Raw genomic sequence first — 18,413 nt, 5'->3', positions numbered from 1 at the left:
GCCCGCTTTGAGCTTTGGAAGGCCGCATCCATTGCTGCGGACCAGGCGATGTCGTGCTTGGCCGGCTTGCCCCGGAGGGCTTCGTAGAGGGGCCGCATGAGTTGAGCAGCGCGGGGCACGAAGCGGTGATAAAAATTCACCATTCCCAGGAATTCCTGCAGGGCCTTTATGGTGCGGGGACGCGGGAACGTGGTGATGGCCTCGACCTTGGTTGGCAGCGGCACGGCCCCGTTCTTGGTGATGTGGTGGCCCAAAAAATCAACGGCCGTCGTGCCGAAGTGGCATTTGGCCGGGTTGACGATGAGGCCGTGCTCGCTGAGGCGCCCGAACAGTGTTCGGAGGTGGAGGAGGTGCTCGGCCCGGGACGTGCTGGCGACGAGGATGTCGTCCAGGTAAACGAAAAGGAACGGCAGGTCACGCAGCACGCCGTCCATCAAGCGCTGGAACGCCTGAGCCGTGTTCTTGAGACCAAACGGCATCCGCAAGAATTCGAATAAGCCGAACGGCGTGATGACTGCCGTTTTAGGGACGTCGGCCGCGCTGACAGGTACCTGGTGATATCCCCGTATGAGATCAATTTTCGAAAAAATGACCCGTCCCGCCAGACGGGCGGAGAAGTCTTGGATATGCGGGATCGGGTACCTGTCGGGGGTGGTAGCGTCATTGAGATGGCGGTAGTCGCCACACGGGCGCCATCCACCACCCGGCTTTGGCACGATGTGCAGTGGCGAGGCCCACGCGCTATCGGAGCGCCGCACGATGCCGAGGTGCTCCAACGCGTCGAATTCGGCCTTCGCCACGGCGAGCTTGGCTGGGTCGAGGCGGCGGGCCCTGGTGTAGACCAGCGGGCCCGTGGTTGGTATGTGGTGCTCGATCCCATGCCGTACTGCGACGGCCGAAAACGTCGGCCGTGTGAGGGCCGGGAACTCCGTGAGCAGGCGAGCAAACTCGTTCGCCGCCGGGACGGCGCATGCCAGCTCGGTCGGCGCGGAGCTGCTCAATGTGCATACCAGGGAGCTGAAGGTTTCGGCGTTGATTAAACGATGCCGTTGGACGTCCACCAGCAGTCCGTGTGCGCAGAGGAAGTCGGCGCCTAGCAGAGCCATGGGCACGTTTGCGGTTACAAACGTCCAAGCAAAGCGTTGGCCGCCGAAGCAGAGGGTGACGTTGCGCGGGCCGAAGGTGTGGATGGTCGATCCGTTGGCCGCAACCAAGGAGGGGCCGCAAACCGTGGATTGCATGTCCTGGTCAGAGGCGGGTATGACGCTCAGTTGGGCGCCGGTGTCGCACAGGAAGCGCCGTCCGGACGCTTTATCCATGATGAACAGTAAGTTGCCCGTGTGGCCGGCGCTCATGGCTGGTAATGAACGCCGGCCCGGCCGTTTCCCGGCCTGCCGAAGGTGCACGGGGGTCGGCATGTCCGGGCCTTCTGTCCAAACCTGGCATGATAGTAACACCACGCTTGGTCAGGTGGAGGCCCCGGTCGTCGTGCTGGAGGTGGTCGGCTCGGTGTAGCGGCCGCCAATTGCGTCGGCAGTTCGGTCGTCGACCGTGCCGGGTGCTCGGGCACCATGGGTGTTGCGTCGGACGGCGGTGGGTCCCATGTCGCCGCTGCGATGCGCTGTCCTGCGGCGGAGATCTTGTCGGCTTCTCTGGCAAGGGCCCGGGGATCTGTGATCGTCGTGCTTGCCAGGGCGAGGCGTACCGGGTTAGGCAGCTGACAGAGGAACAGCTCCCGGAACAGGAATGCCGGAGAGTGCTCGCCGAGCAGTGAAAGCATGTAGTCCATTCGCTCGGAAGGGCGCGTGTCGCCGAGCTCGGGCAGGTCGAGCAGGCGCCATGCGCGTTCCGCCGATGGGAGGGCGAAAGCGTCGAGGAGAAGCTTCTTAATCGCGCCGTATTTGTCAGCGGCTGGCGGGCTCTCGAGGAGGCTCAGGGCGCGGGCCGCGGTGGCCGAACCGAGCGCTGCTACCACATGGTGGAAGCGGGTGTCGTCGGCCGTGATGCCTCGCAGGGCGAACAGGGAATCCGCCTGTGCGAACCAAACCGCCGCGTGAGCCTCCCAGAAGGTAGGCAGTTTAAGGGCGACTGCCGTGTCCATGTCGGTAGGTCACCAATGAAGGAGTTGGGGCTCCCACGTCGATCGGAAGAATGGACGCGACAAAAAGCTGGAATTCATCCGAGTTGCTTTAATCAAACCAAACACTCAGGCACTGTGAAAAGCCCGTTTATCGGGCAGCAATATATATACATATTATCCCGGAGCGTTTGCCCAGGAAAGGCGAGAGGGGGCGTGGCCCAGCGTCCTGGCTGCGGCCTGGCAAGTTGAGGGCGAGCCTGCCCGGGCATGCCCGGGCGTCCCGACCGAGGCCTGGCAAGTTGAGCGCGGGCCTGCCCGGGCGTCCTGGACGAGCCCGGCATGGTGATCGCTCCGCGTCCTTGATAGGTGCAAGGCGATTGTGAAAACCCAGCGGTAGCCGCTACAATGTCATAGGTACCTTAAAAACCACCAAAACACGTCCTGGTGAGGGTCTGCAATCTTCGATTGCTCTTTCTTGTTTCTCTTGATTTCGTCATACCTGTCAGGCTGTAAAGACGAATGTGTTATGGCCTTCTTGTTTGTATGTTTGTGAACAAGATAGCTTAAAAAGATGTGGATGGATTTGGGCAAAATTAGGTGGAGAGGTTGAGTATGTTGAGTATGGAGAGGTCCGGATCCAGATCTGGATTTGAGATATTTTTAAGTGGTCGTTCGCCATTGAGAGATCGGGGAAAAAACCGATATATAGGACGATATTTCAAAAGGTTGTGGAATACTTATGACAAAACTTGGTGGATGAGTTTTTTTGTAAGTCACAAGAACAAGGCGATTACATTTTGGTTCGGGTCCGAATCCAGATCTGTGGGATACAAAATGTAAACTGTTCAGCCTGGTGGAGGTATGCACTCTACCGAATGCTGTTCTAGTTTAATCTGCATTCGTCAGGTAAATTATAGGAATTAAGTTTGCATTCCTATATGATTCCATCTCCAAAAATGTTTGGCATACAGTCAGTGTATATATGTTGGAACCCATCTGTGGATCGGTCCCATCGGCCGATGGGTCTGACCCATCTGTGGATGCACGAGAAATGACAATGCAGACCCATCGGCCGATGGGTCTGCGCCATCTGCGGATGTGTTGTTCACCTTGAAGGAATGTGTATGCATCAATGGTGGATGAGTATGTTTATTTGAACCTAAAAAGATTATCTTATTTTTATCGTATCGACAAACGGTTATCGACAAACCACATGTCACGGACTGCTTTATAAACATTTATGACATCAATTGCTTATTTTTAGGTTCAAATAAACATACTCATCCACCATTGATGCATACACATTCCTTCAAGGTGAACAACACATCCGCAGATGGCGCAGACCCATCGGCCGATGGGTCTGCATTGTCATTTCTCGTGCATCCACAGATGGGTCAGACACATCGGCCGATGGGACCGATCCACAGATGGGTTCCAACATATACAACCCGACAAAGCTTGGTGCTTAGATACAAAAATACACAATTTTTCACGATGATATTTACCACTTTTTTGACGATTGTATCAATATCTTAAACCTCTGAAACATTTTCATAGAAGTGGATGATGGTGGGGATTTTTTAGAACTCTGAAGTATTTACAGAGACCGCAGAAATACTCCTTAGAACTCTGAAGGTCCTTGACACCTGAAGGTCCTCCTTTCCCTCGCGGTCCCCCTGTACTGTCTTTCCCTCGCGGTCCCCCTGTACTGTCTTTCCCTCGAGGTCCCCCTGTACTGTCTTTCCCTCGCGGTCCCCCTGTACTGTCTTTCCCTCGCGGTCCCCCTGTACTGTCTTTCCCTCGTGGTCCCCCTGTACTGTCTTTCCCTCGCAGTCCCCCTGTACTGTCTTTCCCTCACGGTCCCCCTGTACTGTCTTTCCCTTGTGGTCCCCCTGTACTGTCTTTCCCTCACGGTCCCCCTGTACTGTCTTTCCCTCATGGTCCCCTTGTACTGTCTTTCCCTCGCGGTCCCCCTGTACTGTCTTTCCCTCGCGGCCCCCCTGTGCTGTCTTTCCCTCGTGGTCCCCCTGTGCTGTCTTTCCCTCGTGGTCCCCCTGTGCTGTCTTTCCTTCGTGGTCCCCCTGTGCTGTCTTTCCCTCGTGGTCCCCCTGTGCTGTCTTTCCCTCGTGGTCCCCCTGTGCTGTCTTTCCCTCGTGGTCCCCCTGTGCTGTCTTTCCCTCGTGGTCCCCCTGTGCTGTCTTTCCCTCGTGGTCCCCCTGTGCTGTCTTTCCCTTGTGGTCCCCCTGTACTGTCTTTCCCTTGTGGTCCCCCTGTGCTGTCTTTCCCTTGTGGTCCCCCTGTGCTGTCTTTCCCTCGTGGTCCCTCTGTGCTGTCTTTCCCTCGTGGTCCCCCTGTGCTGTCTTTCCCTCGTGGTCCCCCTGTGCTGTCTTTCCCTCGTGGTCCCCCTGTGCTGTCTTTCCCTCGTGGTCCCCCTGTGCTGTCTTTCCCTCGTGGTCCCCCTGTGCTGTCTTTCCCTCGTGGTCCCCCTGTGCTGTCTTTCCCTCGTGGTCCCCCTGTGCTGTCTTTCCCTCGTGGTCCCCCTGTACTGTCTTTCCCTCGCGGTTGTCAGCTCTTTCACGAGCCTCGATTCAGTATACAAAACACCCATACCCACACCAAACCTTCAGACTGCACAATGAAAGACCAATATCCAGTCAATTGGACAAGATAGAACAAGTACAAATATGGGCAATACCCCTGGATGCTCACCTGGTAGAATAAAGCAGTATACTACACCAAATAAAGGTATTTAAACATTATCACTGTATTTTAAACCAATTTTAATGGTTGATAGAAGACAGAACAGCATGTAGAATCATACTAACGTTATCATCAGATTCTAAACAAACAAACGAAAAATACCTCTTTTTTTGAGCGGGGGGGTTGGGGGGGGGTAACCCCCCCCCCCTCGTAGGCCTTAGATCCCGATTTTTCTAATTCCTTGAACAAACATTGGTACATCATGCGTGATGAAAGATATGATCAAAGTCTATCAAAATTATGTGTGGTTTCAGTGAAGACAGCAAATACCTATTTTAGGGGCTCAACCCCCCCCCCCCCCCCCCGAGGACTTCCTTAGACCCCGATTTTCTTCATGATACAGTGAAAGAAACTTTAGTACATTATGAGTGATGAAGGTTGTGGTCAAGTTTCATCTAAATCGTTTGTGTACTTTCGGAAGATAGGGAAAATAGGCCTACCTATTTTGAGGGGGATGATTATATAGAGGGTACCAAGCCTGGTGTTGGCCTCACGGTTAGGGTGGCTGGCTTGGGATCCGAGGGTCCCGAGTATGAATCCTGGTTGGCCGCTGAATTAACACCAGGTGGAGTTGGCTCTGCGCTGTTGGCTCTGCTCTGCTTTTCTGCACGTTTCCGAGGTCGGCGAAATGAGTAGCCCGTGTTCTGGTAATTCCACATCTGGTGTGTAGTAGCACCCCCAAAGATTGTAGCTTACAGATAGATTGCATGCATGTACTTTCTATCACCAATGCCCACCAGAAAGAGCTATGGTTTGAGTAATAATAATAATAATTATTATAATAATATATATGTATGGTATCTGTAATCTGGTTCTCCAACCTAATGAGCGGACAACATGACGTCATCGCCATGCATGTCCGCATTGCGTGCAAAGCTCCAGAGGAACCATCTAGCAGTGCTTCATTACGGATGGCGATAACGTCATGTTGTCCGCTCATTAGGTTGGAGAACCAGATTACAGATACCATTATTAGTAACTCCCAACCGCAACCAGGTCGACTCCATATGATGAGTGGATACCAGAGATAACGTCACCGTGTGGCAGGCGGTGCTTATCGCTCCCAGCAAGGTGCAGCAGCAGCTGTATGGGACACCTTGCTGGCGGTTCTCCACTGATGATATGAAGGTCGCATAGTGACTGATATATATATATATATGTGTGTGTATAGTTAGTTAAAGTTAAATCAAGTTAAATCGCTAACTAACTGACTTGTGGGGGCAGTTAAATCTCTACAGTCTCCCTGGATGGATGAGGTTTCTCTCATCTAAACTGCCGATCTGAGGGTTGAGATATGGAGTGGCAGAGGGTGGGGCCATCAGGAAAAAGATAGAAAAGATTTTCCAGTGAGTCGGAGAGATTGCTGATGAAGACCAGAAAAAGCACAGGGCCCAGAATACTGCCTTGAGGAACTTCAGCCTCTCATCAAGTTTGGATGAGATTGCATAAGTAATGAACGAATGTGTTGTGGTCAAATATGTCAGACAGACATACAGACACCAAATTGTGTATTTTAGTATGATGGCGATGTTGCTTAAGATGCGACATTGTTAAAGAGATTTCCATGTCTTCAAATAACATTGGAACCTTCATGCAGGTGATGATGTGGCATTTGATGATGCTTGTCAGCGGACTTGTACTCTCTCGCGAGATATTTCCCGTGATTGTACTCGGGGCCGAATCCATCACAACGCTCTCCTCCTTACAAGGTACACCACCTATCTACTATAATACATTTACTGTTTTGTCTCAATATCCTTCCAATCCATTTGCACAATATTATCTAGAATATTGAACACATTTTAATTTTTTTAAGTGAATGACAAATGTTGATGATTATGTCATAAATCGAGCTTTCATTAAATCTTCAACGTCTCAATTCTCCTATATGCCGACATCTTGATTTGGGTTTATAGCCGACCAAACTTGCTTCTGGCCTTCAGGGTACCCGACCAAACTTGCTTCTGGCCTTCAGGGTACCCGACCAAACTTGCTTCTGGCCTTCAGGGTACCCGACCAAACTTGCTTCTGGCCTTCAGGGTACCCGACCAAACTTGCTTCTGGCCTTCAGGGTACCCGACCAAACTTGCTTCTGGCCTTCAGGGTACCCGACCAAACTTTCTTCTGGCCTTCAGGGTACCCGACCAAACTTGCTTCTGGCCTTCAGGGTACCCGACCAAACTTGCTTCTGGCCTTCAGGGTACCCGACCAAACTTGCTTCTGGCCTTCAGGGTACCCGACCAAACTTGCTTCTGGCCTTCAGGGTACCCGACCAAACTTTCTTCTGGCCTTCAGGGGGGTTTCGGACTTCTGTTGAGGGAAATAATAAAATTACGTCATTGAGTCAGTATCTTTCATTCTCGTTTAACTTGTACTAGATGTAGCCAAACGCACCTCTCACTGAAAATCGGCCAGTAAGTTTGCACATATAAGAAAGAAGAAGAAAAAGCAATTCTCTTTTCATTATTGTTTGATACACACTTTCCATCTTGAACTTGTAGTTATTTTCACCACGATTGTATTGAGCTGGTAGGATTGCCAATAGGAAGCAGAGTAAATCATATTATAAATCTTTTGAGTTAGGGTTGAATCCCAGCACATTAATAAACAAGAAAGAGCAATCAGAGATGTCAGACCCTCGCCAGGACGTGTGTGGTATTGTCCTTTGGATCCTCACGGTCTTTTGGGACTTTTGGGTCCTCAGGGTATTTTGGGTCCTTGGGGTCTTAAGGGTTCTCTGGGAGTTTAGGCTTGGTCTTTAAGAGTCTTTTGGGGTTTTTTAGATATTCGGGATCTTTGGGGTATTTAAGGGTGTTGGGGTATTTTGGGTCATTTGCGTCTTCAGAATCATTTGGGTCTTCATGGTATTTTGGGTCTTTGGGGTCTTTTAGGTATTTTGGGTATTATGGGTCTTTTTGGTCTTCGGGGTTTTTAAGCATCTTTTTAAGTTTTGGGTCTTTAATGGTCTTTGTGGTATTTAGGGTCCTCATGGGTTTTAGGGTTCTAAAGGGTCCTAAAGCATGTTAGGGTTCTCAAGGGTCTTAAAGGGTCTTAGAGTTTAAAAGGGTCTTAGAGGTCTAAATTGGTCTTGGGGTTATAAAGGGTCCAAGGGGTGTTAGGAGTCTCAAAGGATCTTTGGGTTCTAAAGGCTTTTAAAGTGTTTTTACGTGTCTTAAAAAGTCTTACGGGACTTCAGCATCATAAGAGTTTCAAGGGTCTTAGTGTCTTTCGTGGGTCTTCATGGTCCTTGGGGTCTTTATGGTCTTAAAAGGTCTTATGGTTATAACAGTTTCACGGGGTTTTGGGGATTGTAAAGGGTCTTGGAGTTCTAAATGGTCCAATGTAATTTATAGACACACGAACGTTTTGTGCGGACAAAGAAATAAACCAAAAAAACCACAAAAATATGTCGTGTATAGCATGATATTTGCGAAATCCCTAAAATAGGTTGTTGACCTTTGGCCTATGTTGACCTTTTGGCCGATATTAACCTCAAAAATAATTGGTGGTTGAATTCCGGCGAGGAATTCCTGGATGAGAGGTGGTGGGCCCGGCGCCCACCACCTCTCATCCAGGGAGAGACAGTGGAGAAAATACAGGGATGTACCCCAGATGTACTACTCCTAAAATCTTGCTCTGCTGCTCCATCTCACCCTCTCTCTGTTCTGTACACACTCTCTTTTTCACAAGGTCATCTGCCATATGCTTGAAAATCAGCCAACATTACCACTTCACACAAAAAAGATGCAAAAACAGCAACAAAAGGTCCTTGCAACGACAGACCAATCAACATGTTCCCAATAAATCAGCAAGGTCATGGAATCCATCATCGCTTCTGATATTAAATTCTTCCTCTTCTCCATAAATCAGTAAGGTCATGGAATCCATCATCACTTCTGATATTAAATTCTTCCTCTTCTCCATAAATCAGTAAGGTCATGGAATCCATCATCACTTCTGATATTAAATTCTTCCTCTTCTCCATAAATCAGCAAGGTCATGGAATCCATCATCGCTTCTGATATTAAATTCTTCCTCTTCTCCATAAATCAGTAAGGTCATGGAATCCATCATCGCTTCTGATATTAAATTCTTCTTCTTCTCCATAAATCAGCAAGGTCATGGAATCCATCATCGCTTCTGATATTAAATTCTTCCTCTTAGGGTTCATCAATTTCATCAATTCATCAATTTAGGGATCATCAATTTGGATTCAGACGAGGCCACTCTACTCTGGACATGCTGCTTTTGCTGTCTCAACAATGGATGGAGGTCCTCAACACCAAACAGGATATTAGAGCTGTCTCCCTTGACATATCTCGTGCCTTCGATACAGTCTCACACCCCGCCCTGCTCACCAAACTCTCCTTTTATGGTATCCGAGGAAATCTCCATGCATAGCTCATGGACTTCCTCTCCTGTTGTAGTCAACGTGGGGCTCCAAATATAATTCTCTCATCTACTCTTCCTGTCCAGGCTGGAGTTCCTCAAAGCAGTGTTCTGGGCCATGTGCTTTTTCTGGTCTTCATCAATGATCTCTCCGACTCACTGGAAAATCCTCTCTATCTCTTTGCTGATGACTCCACTCTCTGCCGCTCCATATCTCAACCCTCAGATCAGCAGCCTCTTCACTCTGTAGACCTGGATAAAGTCACATACTGGTCAAACAAGCGGAACATCTTTCAATCCTGATTAATCTCACACTCTCACTATGTCCACCAAACAGTGATGACTCCATCTACATCTCGCTGTCTGATCATATGGACCAACTTCTATCGACCCATCCCAACTCTCTCTTCCTCATATGTGGTGATTTCAATTGTCACCATGCCAGTTGGCTGGGTGTGGGTACCTCTCTCACCAGCCATGGCTCTTCAGCAAAGGACTTCTGCGTCTCACTGGGACTGACACAATCTGTCAATTTCCCGACCCGGATCTCAGTCAACGGAGCATCTTCTCTTCTGGACGTGGTTATGACTAACTTCCCTGAAAATGTCTGCTGCTCTTCCTCTGCTCCAATCGGCTCATCTGATCATGTGCTTGTTAAAGTGGACATCTCTCTGATCATTCTCAGAGAGCCTCCTCAGCGTCGACGAGTCTGGCATTTCACTCAGGCCAGCTGGCACGGTCTTCAAGCAGCCATCAATCATCTGGACTGGTCTCCCATCTCTACCGCCTCTGACATCAACTCATCCTGGGAATTCTTCCAAAGTAAATTGCTCTCTCTCATGCACAGATTTATCCCATCTCGTCTTCAGTTGCCATACCCTTCCTCCCGTCCATGGTACATGGAATCTTGTGGTGAGGCTGTTGCCCAGAAACAACTTGCCTTAGTCTCCTGGAAAGCAAATCCAACGGAAGGAAATCTCATTTCCTTTCACAAAGCCAGAAACAAGTGTGTGTCCACCCTCAGGAGAGCCAGGAAACAATATCTCTCCGTTCTCAAGACCGAACTCTCTTATCTGTCTCCCGCTTCCAAATCCTGTTGGCGTCTGGTCAAATCTGTTTCTGGTGTTTGTTTCTCCTCCATCCCCTCCCTCACCTTAAACGGCTACACGGCTGACTCCGCACGTGAAAAAGCTGAATGCCTCAACTCTGTGTTTGCCTCTAAATCTTGTGTCCCAAACCCATGCCTCTCTGTACCCACCGTACCCAGTCGTACCCAGCTGCTCCTGGACTCAGGGTCCTTTCTTCCGGACAAGGTGGAAAAGCTTCTGTCAACCCTCGACTCTGATTCTGCAACTGGACCTGACGGCATCAGCCCATGGGTCCTAAAATCCTGTTCTTCCGCTCTTTCACTCCCTCTCTCTGTTCTCTTCACCCTCTCTTTTGCTCAAGGTCATCTGCCATCTGCTTGGAAATCAGCCAAAATCACCGCTTTGCACAAAAAAGGTGCAAAAACAGATCCTAGCAACTACAGACCAATCAGCATTCTCCCAATTATCAGCAAAGTCATGGAATCCATCATTGCTTCTGATATGAAATCTTTCCTCTTCTCCAATGGCTTGATCTCTGATCATCAATTTGGTTTCAGACCTGGTCACTCTACTCTGGACATGTTGCTTCTGCTGTCTCAACAATGGATGGAGGTCCTCAATGCAAAACAGGAAATTAGAGCTGTCTCCCTTGACATATCACGTGCCTTCGATACGGTCTGGCACCCTGCTCTGCTCACCAAACTCTCCTCCTTTGGTATCCATGGAAATCTCCACGCATGGCTGGCAGACTTCCTCTCTAGTCGTAGGCAACGTGTGGCCCTGAATGGGTTTCTCTCATCTCCTCTTCCTGTTCAGGCTGGAGTTCCCCAAGGCAGTGTTCTGGGCCCTGTGCTTTTTCTGGTCTTCATCAATGATCTCCCTGACTCTCTTGAAAATCCTCTCTATCTCTTTGCTGATGACACTACTCTCTGTCGCTCCATTCCTCATCCCTCAGATCAGCAGTCTGCAGCCTCCTCACTCTCTGCAGACCTGACCAAAATCACAAATTGGGCAAACAAGTGGAACATGTCTTTCAATCCTGACAAATCTCACACTCTTACGATGTCTCTCCGAAAAGACCGACTGGACAACCCTCCCATCCACTTTCTGAATAATCCTCTCCAAGAAGTTCTGTCACTCAAGCTTTTGGGTCTCACTATCTGCCATGATCTTTCCTGGGAAAACCACATTTCAAATCTGGCCTCCAAAGCCAGTCGCCGACTGGGCATCCTCCGTCATGCGAAGTCCTTCCTTGGCACACCTGAGCTCCTCACCACATACAAGGCTTTCATCCGCAGCTCAATGGAATACTGCTCTCCCCTCTGGGCTGGTGCTCCTGCCTCACACCTAGCTCGTCTTCACGCTGTTGAAACCAAAGCGTTCAGAATCATTGGAATCTCCCGCGATGAAGCTAACTCCAAGGGCCTTTCACTCACTCACCGCAGGCAGGTTGGTGGTCTTTCCGTCTTCTACCGCTCCTCTCTGGCCTTGCCCCCCCCAGCTCTCTCTGGGCTCTGTCCCCCAAATATTCCTGCATGTCGCACAAGATCTGCCTGCAACCCTCTTATGGTTAAACTGCCAAAATCAAGACTCTCTGCTCACCTTCACTCCTTCATTCATCTTTTCTCCCGCCTCTGGAACAAACTCCCTCACTCTCTTCAATCCCACTCCACCCTCCAGGTCTTTAAAACAGCTGTTCACCACCATCTCTTATCTTCCCCCATCCAAAACCTTGATCTTTTCTACCCCCGCTAATTTCACCCCAAATCCACTTTTTTTAAATACCAACTTCTGTCCTGGAAGTCCTTGGTGTCCTTGTGTTTTATACTTTTTATACTTAATTTGAATTGCCAAGAAAAACATATATATAGCGTTAAAATCTCGTTCATCAATGAACGTCTTTCACATAGGTTGTTGACCTTTAGCCTATGTTGACCTTTAGGCCTATGTTGACCTAAAAATAATTGGTAAGTTAATTCAGTGACCTAATTTGTCCTTACAGCTCTTATACCTCTGCCCTTAGACTTTGTAGCAGAATTGTTTTACAAATCATTCGTAATCGTTCTCTCCTTTTCACAAAAGTATTATTCTCCTTTCCATTCAGAAAACGAGGACAACACAGCTGATGCATTAAATATCAAGGAGAACTTCACGCTGGTACGACCCACACGACTCTTTCAGATTCTCACAAATCTCAATCTTCTGATTGTCATGTGTGCATCAATATACTCCATAAAACATGCGATGATGATTCAGAATGTGTGAAATTACTTAAGTCGATAGTGACATGCATAACAGACTAGAACGGCATGCGGTAGAGCACATACCTTCGACAGGATGAACAGTTTACCCTTTTGTATCCCCTTGATAGGCCATATCCGGATCTTCACCAAAATTTAGTTGATTTGTCGTTGTCACACACCCAACCTGTCCATTAAATTTCTTCCGAATCCGTCCATAACTTTGAGATATTGTGCTGACAGACAGATAAACAAACAAGAAATATGTTGTGCATCGTACAATACTTGCGAAATCCCTAAAATAGATTGTTGACCTTTGGCCTATGTTGACTTAAAATAATTGGTAAGTTAATTTGGTGACCTAATATGCAAATCCTCTTCAAATTTCAAGTCAATTGGATGAAAATTGTCAATTTTAGAAATTTTGTCTATGTTGACCTTTTCACCTTTAGACCTCAAAAACAATTGGTGGTTGAATTGAGTAACCTGATATGCAAATCCTGTTCAAATTTCAAGTCAATCGGATGAAAATTGAGGATTTTATAATCTTCACCTCGGTTGTTGACCTTTAGCCTATGTTGAACTTTTGCCCGATGTTGACCTAAAAAGAATTGGTAAATTAATTTGGTGATCAAATATGCAAATCCTCTTCAAATTTCAAGTGAATTGGATGAAAATTGAGGATTGTAGAATTTACACCTAAGTTGTTGACCTTTGACCAAAAGGGCCTATGTTGACCTTTTGACTTTTTGACCTAAAATCAAAAGGCTTCTTCCTTATGACCAACTCGACCATTCGGTGGAGTTTTGTAAAGATCAGTTCAAAATAGTGATCTGTAGGCGAATGACATACGAACAGACAGCCAAACAGAATAACGCACAATACCAACCAATATACAAGAAAGATGTTCGATTTTCGCAAGTAACATACAGGGGCGAAAACACAAGCTCCATCCACCTTCAGTGATGGAGGTAATTAATTTGTGGATATATAATAATTACTTGCAGGCAATTGTCTTTATAGAAGTATTATTCCTTGGGGATGAATTGCCATACCCATCCTCACTGGGAGCAGCGCTATAATATACACATTTACATACATAAATAAAAATTGAAGGAGGGGAGGGGGAAGGGTGGGAGGGTGGTTGGGTGGGCGAAGGTGAAGGGGGGGGGGTGTGGGGGGAGGAGAAAGATTCCTCTAGAGTCCTCAAATACGAGGAGTAGCGACATGGCTTGTCCCAGCAATTATAGCTTAACATTCTTGCTAAGGTGACAGGATGCTGTGCCATTGGATGCACCAATTGATCAGAGAATGGCTACAAAATGGAAAGATTCCCTACAGATGCCAGAAGGAAAAAATTTGGGTAAATAAATTTGGTCATCTGAGATGGAAATAGACTTCAAGGTGGTTTCTGTGCCAGGGGAGTTATAGTCCCATGTATGTACAGTATATATTTAGGTGTGGTGCTGTAATCCTATTGTAGCTGGGTATAACTGGTAAAAAAAACATAAATCATCAGGAAACATGTATATATAATTTATAGCTTATCAAGAACATCCTGGGAAGTTGTTTATATTGTTATGTTTGTGGGGGTGGAGATGAATCTCATCGGAAAGGCAGGATTGTGTAATTTAACATGACCGTGTGATGCCAAGAAGAAGAACCTCGATGTAACAAGTCGGGAATCTGTATAGAATAAGATCATATATGTGTCTCCATTTGAGGGGTGGAGCTATGCTAATTAGGTGGGGCATAAGGACAATCCCCAGTGTGTAATTGCCCTCCTGTGATTTTTCCCCAATGTTCTTACAAAAACTCGGCCAGCCATGCAATCGGCCCCATTGTTACAACAACACCAGCAAGCCCAACAAACACCGCACATTTCATCGGGCAAGTAAACCCCGCCAAGCCAAAAATTCCCAAACGGCGGCTAGACTCCGCCTCCAAGGAAAAGCGGCAAGAATCCGCCTTGATGACTCGTAATGGAGAAACCACGCCACCGTGACTGGATAAGGAGCCATGGGATGATTTAATGAGATGTCAGGATTGATCAAGTGTGACGTCAGCGAGGGGCAAAGAAGGGTGAGCCCCTCCTCCCTCTCTCCCTTGGACGTGGCGTGTGTGGCAGACTGTCGCAGCGTCATTGTCTCTCTCTTGGTCCTGGCTGCATGGCGAACGGTTGCATTTTTTGACTCTCCTTGGTTCTGGCCATCGGATCGGGCGGTCGCTTTTGTTCTTTGTCCCTAGCTTGGCTGTTCATGTCTCGTGTGAGATCGTGGAGAGGAGGAGGAAGAAGCAGACTCTCTCTGTCTCTGTCTGGGGGGGGGGGGGGGGGTGTTTGGCTGCCTGCTGCACAGCTCGGTGTGCGGGCGTGCTTGACCGGCGCCATTGTTCGAGTGTTTTGACTGCGCGGTCCTCTCAGCGACTGATCCCAACAAAGGACTCATCGAGACCAGAGCTGAGGGCCAACTAAAAAGGGGGAATTTTCTTTGTATTTTCTTTTATCATTCCCTTGCTGTTTCGTATGTCTGAGTGGAGACGTCTCAAATTAGGATTTAGTTTTTACTTCAACATTCATTTTTACCTCATTGCTTTATTTCATTAAATTCATTATTTGTTGTATCTTACTTTTGTGTGTCGTGTCCGTTTACTCGTTTGTGGGTTCAAGGAATAAAAACCCCATGGCGGCCGTCCGATCAGATAAGGCTTCGGGCCTCTCCCGTGCGCGTGAAAATATAAACCCGCCAAGTTTGAAATACGCCTCAGAGTTAACTGTTCGGCTACCTGTCCAAGGCTGGTCTTCATCGGCATCGGCTATCTGTCCAAGGCTGGGCAACTGGTGTCAGGGGTGGGATTCGAACCCACACCTCCAAAGGACACACTCGGTGTCCGGGGTGCGGTGCGGCTCCCGCTGAATGGAAATTGTGCTCAGCTTTTGGAATCTAAATTTGTAACGATCGCCTCTCTCTTGGAGGGAGGATCGATTGTAGCACCGAGGCCCAAATTATATAGTTGATTGGTGTCGGGAAAAATCGCAAGGCAGCGCGTTGCTAAATAAAATAAAAAAATTGGAGGAAATTACGCTTGCGCGTGGAAAAACTGCTCGTTACGTAATGGCGGACGTGAACAAAATGGAGGAGCAGCTGGAAGGATCAGAAGTGCAAGGAAGCGGGTCGGGGGCAGGGTTTTATGAGGGTAGGATTGCAACATCCCCGCCCGATCGTTAGTCCACCCTCCTCCCCAATGAGGGAGCCTGGGACGCAGGGAACAGGTGCAATGCCCGACCAGGTCTGGATACAATATTATTAACGGAACTGAGGGGAATGACCCAGGTAGGTTCGCCAAGATAGTTCAGATGGCAGAGCACTAGTGCAGTTCACCAGAGGACCTGGGTTGATTCCTGGTCTGGGCATGTAATTTTCCCACATATGTCAATGAATTCGTTAAAATTGTGAGCAACAACAACAACAACAACAACAACAACAACAATTTCAAAACAAAAATGGCACACTCGGTGGAGCGCATACCTCCACCAGGTTGAACAGCGTGTTTTGTATCTTAATGATAGGCCGGATCTGGATTCGGACCTGAACCAAAATGTAATCGGCTTGTTCTCGTCACCAAACCAACTCATCCACCTCGTTTAGTCAAAAGTCATCCATAACTTTTTCACATATACATATTATATATCGCTTTTCGCCCGATCCCTCAATGATGAAGAATCACTTAAAAATTAAATAATTCTCGTATCCGATCCGTATTCAGATCTTCACAAAAATCAAACCGATTAGTCCTTGTCACATACCCAATCGATCTACCAAGTTTCGTCCAAATCCATCCATAACTTTTTGAGATATCCTGCTATGTATCGTTTTTGGCCATATCTCCGAATGGTGAAGAATCACTTTAAAAATTCTACTAGTCGGGTCCGGATCCGGATCTTCACCAAAATCTAATCATTTCGTCCGTGTCACATACGCTACATCTCTGCCAAATTTCGTCTGATTCCGTCCACAACTTTCTGAGATATCTTGTTCACAGTCAGACAAACAGACAGACAGACAGACAGGGGTGAAAACATAACCTCCATCCACCATCGGTGGCGGAGTTAATAATTCAGGATCCAGTTGCCCTCGGACTAACCCTGTGATAAAACAATATATTGTATTGAAAAATCCGAAATCGGAAATCGATCCGAAATCGGATATCGAAGCCTGAGCCGTTGTGCAGGTCATATAGTAGAAGAGCCGTATCGGGTATCAGAGCAATAGGTTGGTAAATAAGGTACGAGTAGGGATCAAAAGTTTGCGGTTACCGCCCATGGGAGACCCCCTTGATTCGAAATTGAAAAATTGAAGTCTGAGCGATTGTGCGGGCTGCTGTCTACAGTTATCATTTGTCAAGTTTCAGAATAATCAGTCAGGGTGCTAAGGGAGGAGTGGCAAAACCGGAAAAAAGTTAGCGGATAGACGACTGGGCGGACGGACGGACAGACATCTGACCAGCACGACCCATTTTAAAAGTTCATCTAGGCTATGAGCCAAGGGGGTTGGTCGGTACCATACAGATGGAGTAAGGCTCATTGTGATTTTTAGCAAGATATATGTCCCTAGATATGAAAAAAAAGTGATAGCAGTGTATAACTCTCGGCCATCTCTGTGTTATCACCCGAAATATTATTATGCGCCCGCTTCGCTTCGCCAAAAAATGTGATATTTGCTAAAATTGGAATAAATATGTTTTTAAGGACCACAGAGTGCCAATAATTTGCATACTGGATGCCAACTAATATAGTAATAGAAATATAGAACATTTGTGGGGGTTATTTATCAAAATATTGATATAATGACAAAAAATATGTTAAATTTAGTGAAAAAGTGGTCGAAATCGCTTCGAGTTCAGAATTCACATTATACATTTTTGTCAATATTTCAAAACTGAAAACTCCCAGAGTAACATTTGACCCCTCAAAATCTTCGCAGGGAACCACTGCATTGGGATATATCATTACTTTGTAATATGGTGGTTGTTTGGGGCACATATTTTGGCAAAGTTCAAAATATGTTCAACCATACCCCCTAATTTTGATATTTTGGAACGAAACGTAGCTTTTGAACATTTTAGCTTTATTCGTCGACTACTTTTGGTATCTCAGTGTAATTTTTGGTATTAGCTAGTATCCTAAAGTAGGTTTGTAACATCAGCTACATTATATTTCACAATGCATGCAAACTTGCTCCACACTCTAGGTTTATCATGATCTCTCGAACAAATACGATCTCGATCTCGATCTCGGCACTCTGTGGTCCTTAAAAACATATCTATCTATAATTCCAGTAATCTCTGTACGTTTGTACGTCTGTACGTTTGTCTGTGACCGCTGTTTCTCGACAACCACGGGGTCCGATATACTTTTCACTTGCCAGGTATATTGCTGGGGACCCGAGGATGTGCCTTTTCAAGGTTTCATATTAATCGGACAATTACTTACCGAGCTATGTCCAAAAAACGATTCAACCAATCAGAGAGCAGCGAACTATCGCGTGTGCCGAACGTGGAGGACACACTCTGCCTCGGATGGCACATTTGAGAGCGTATTCATTTATTTCACGTTTGCAAACTATGTTGGCGTTAAACGATGTTTTAAAACTAATAAAAACGAATTTGCGATTCATTCGCTTTCCTGCGCGTTTGTGCACGCGATGGCGATTTCTTTACCAAACTCCGGAAGCCGTTCGCTTTGGACCAAACCATTTCATGTAAATAGAGGGGGGGGGATTGTCACCACTCGCAAGCCGTTCGCTTTGGACCAAACCATTTCATGTAAATAGAGGGGGGGGATATAATTTTAGATAT

The 18,413-nt window shown here is 47.3% G+C and overlaps 1 protein-coding gene across 1 annotated transcript in view; it reads left to right on the top strand.

Moving 5' to 3' along the window:
- The window catches only part of LOC144893548 (agouti-related protein-like), a 42,056-nt gene that overhangs the window by 4,490 nt on the left and 19,153 nt on the right, over positions 1-18,413 (top strand). The window contains exons 2-3 of the mRNA XM_078784038.1: positions 6,438-6,549; positions 12,422-12,474. Of these exons, the coding sequence (XP_078640164.1) occupies positions 6,441-6,549; positions 12,422-12,474 (162 nt within the window). The 5' untranslated portion in view covers positions 6,438-6,440. The remainder of the gene's footprint in view (positions 1-6,437; positions 6,550-12,421; positions 12,475-18,413) is intronic.

This window comes from Myxine glutinosa, chromosome 9, assembly GCF_964187855.1.
Source record: "Myxine glutinosa chromosome 9, kmMyxGlut1.1, whole genome shotgun sequence".
Taxonomy (NCBI): Eukaryota; Metazoa; Chordata; class Myxini; order Myxiniformes; family Myxinidae; genus Myxine; species Myxine glutinosa.
Note: the sequence above shows the minus strand (reverse complement) of the source record. Positions and strands in the feature narration are given on the sequence as shown.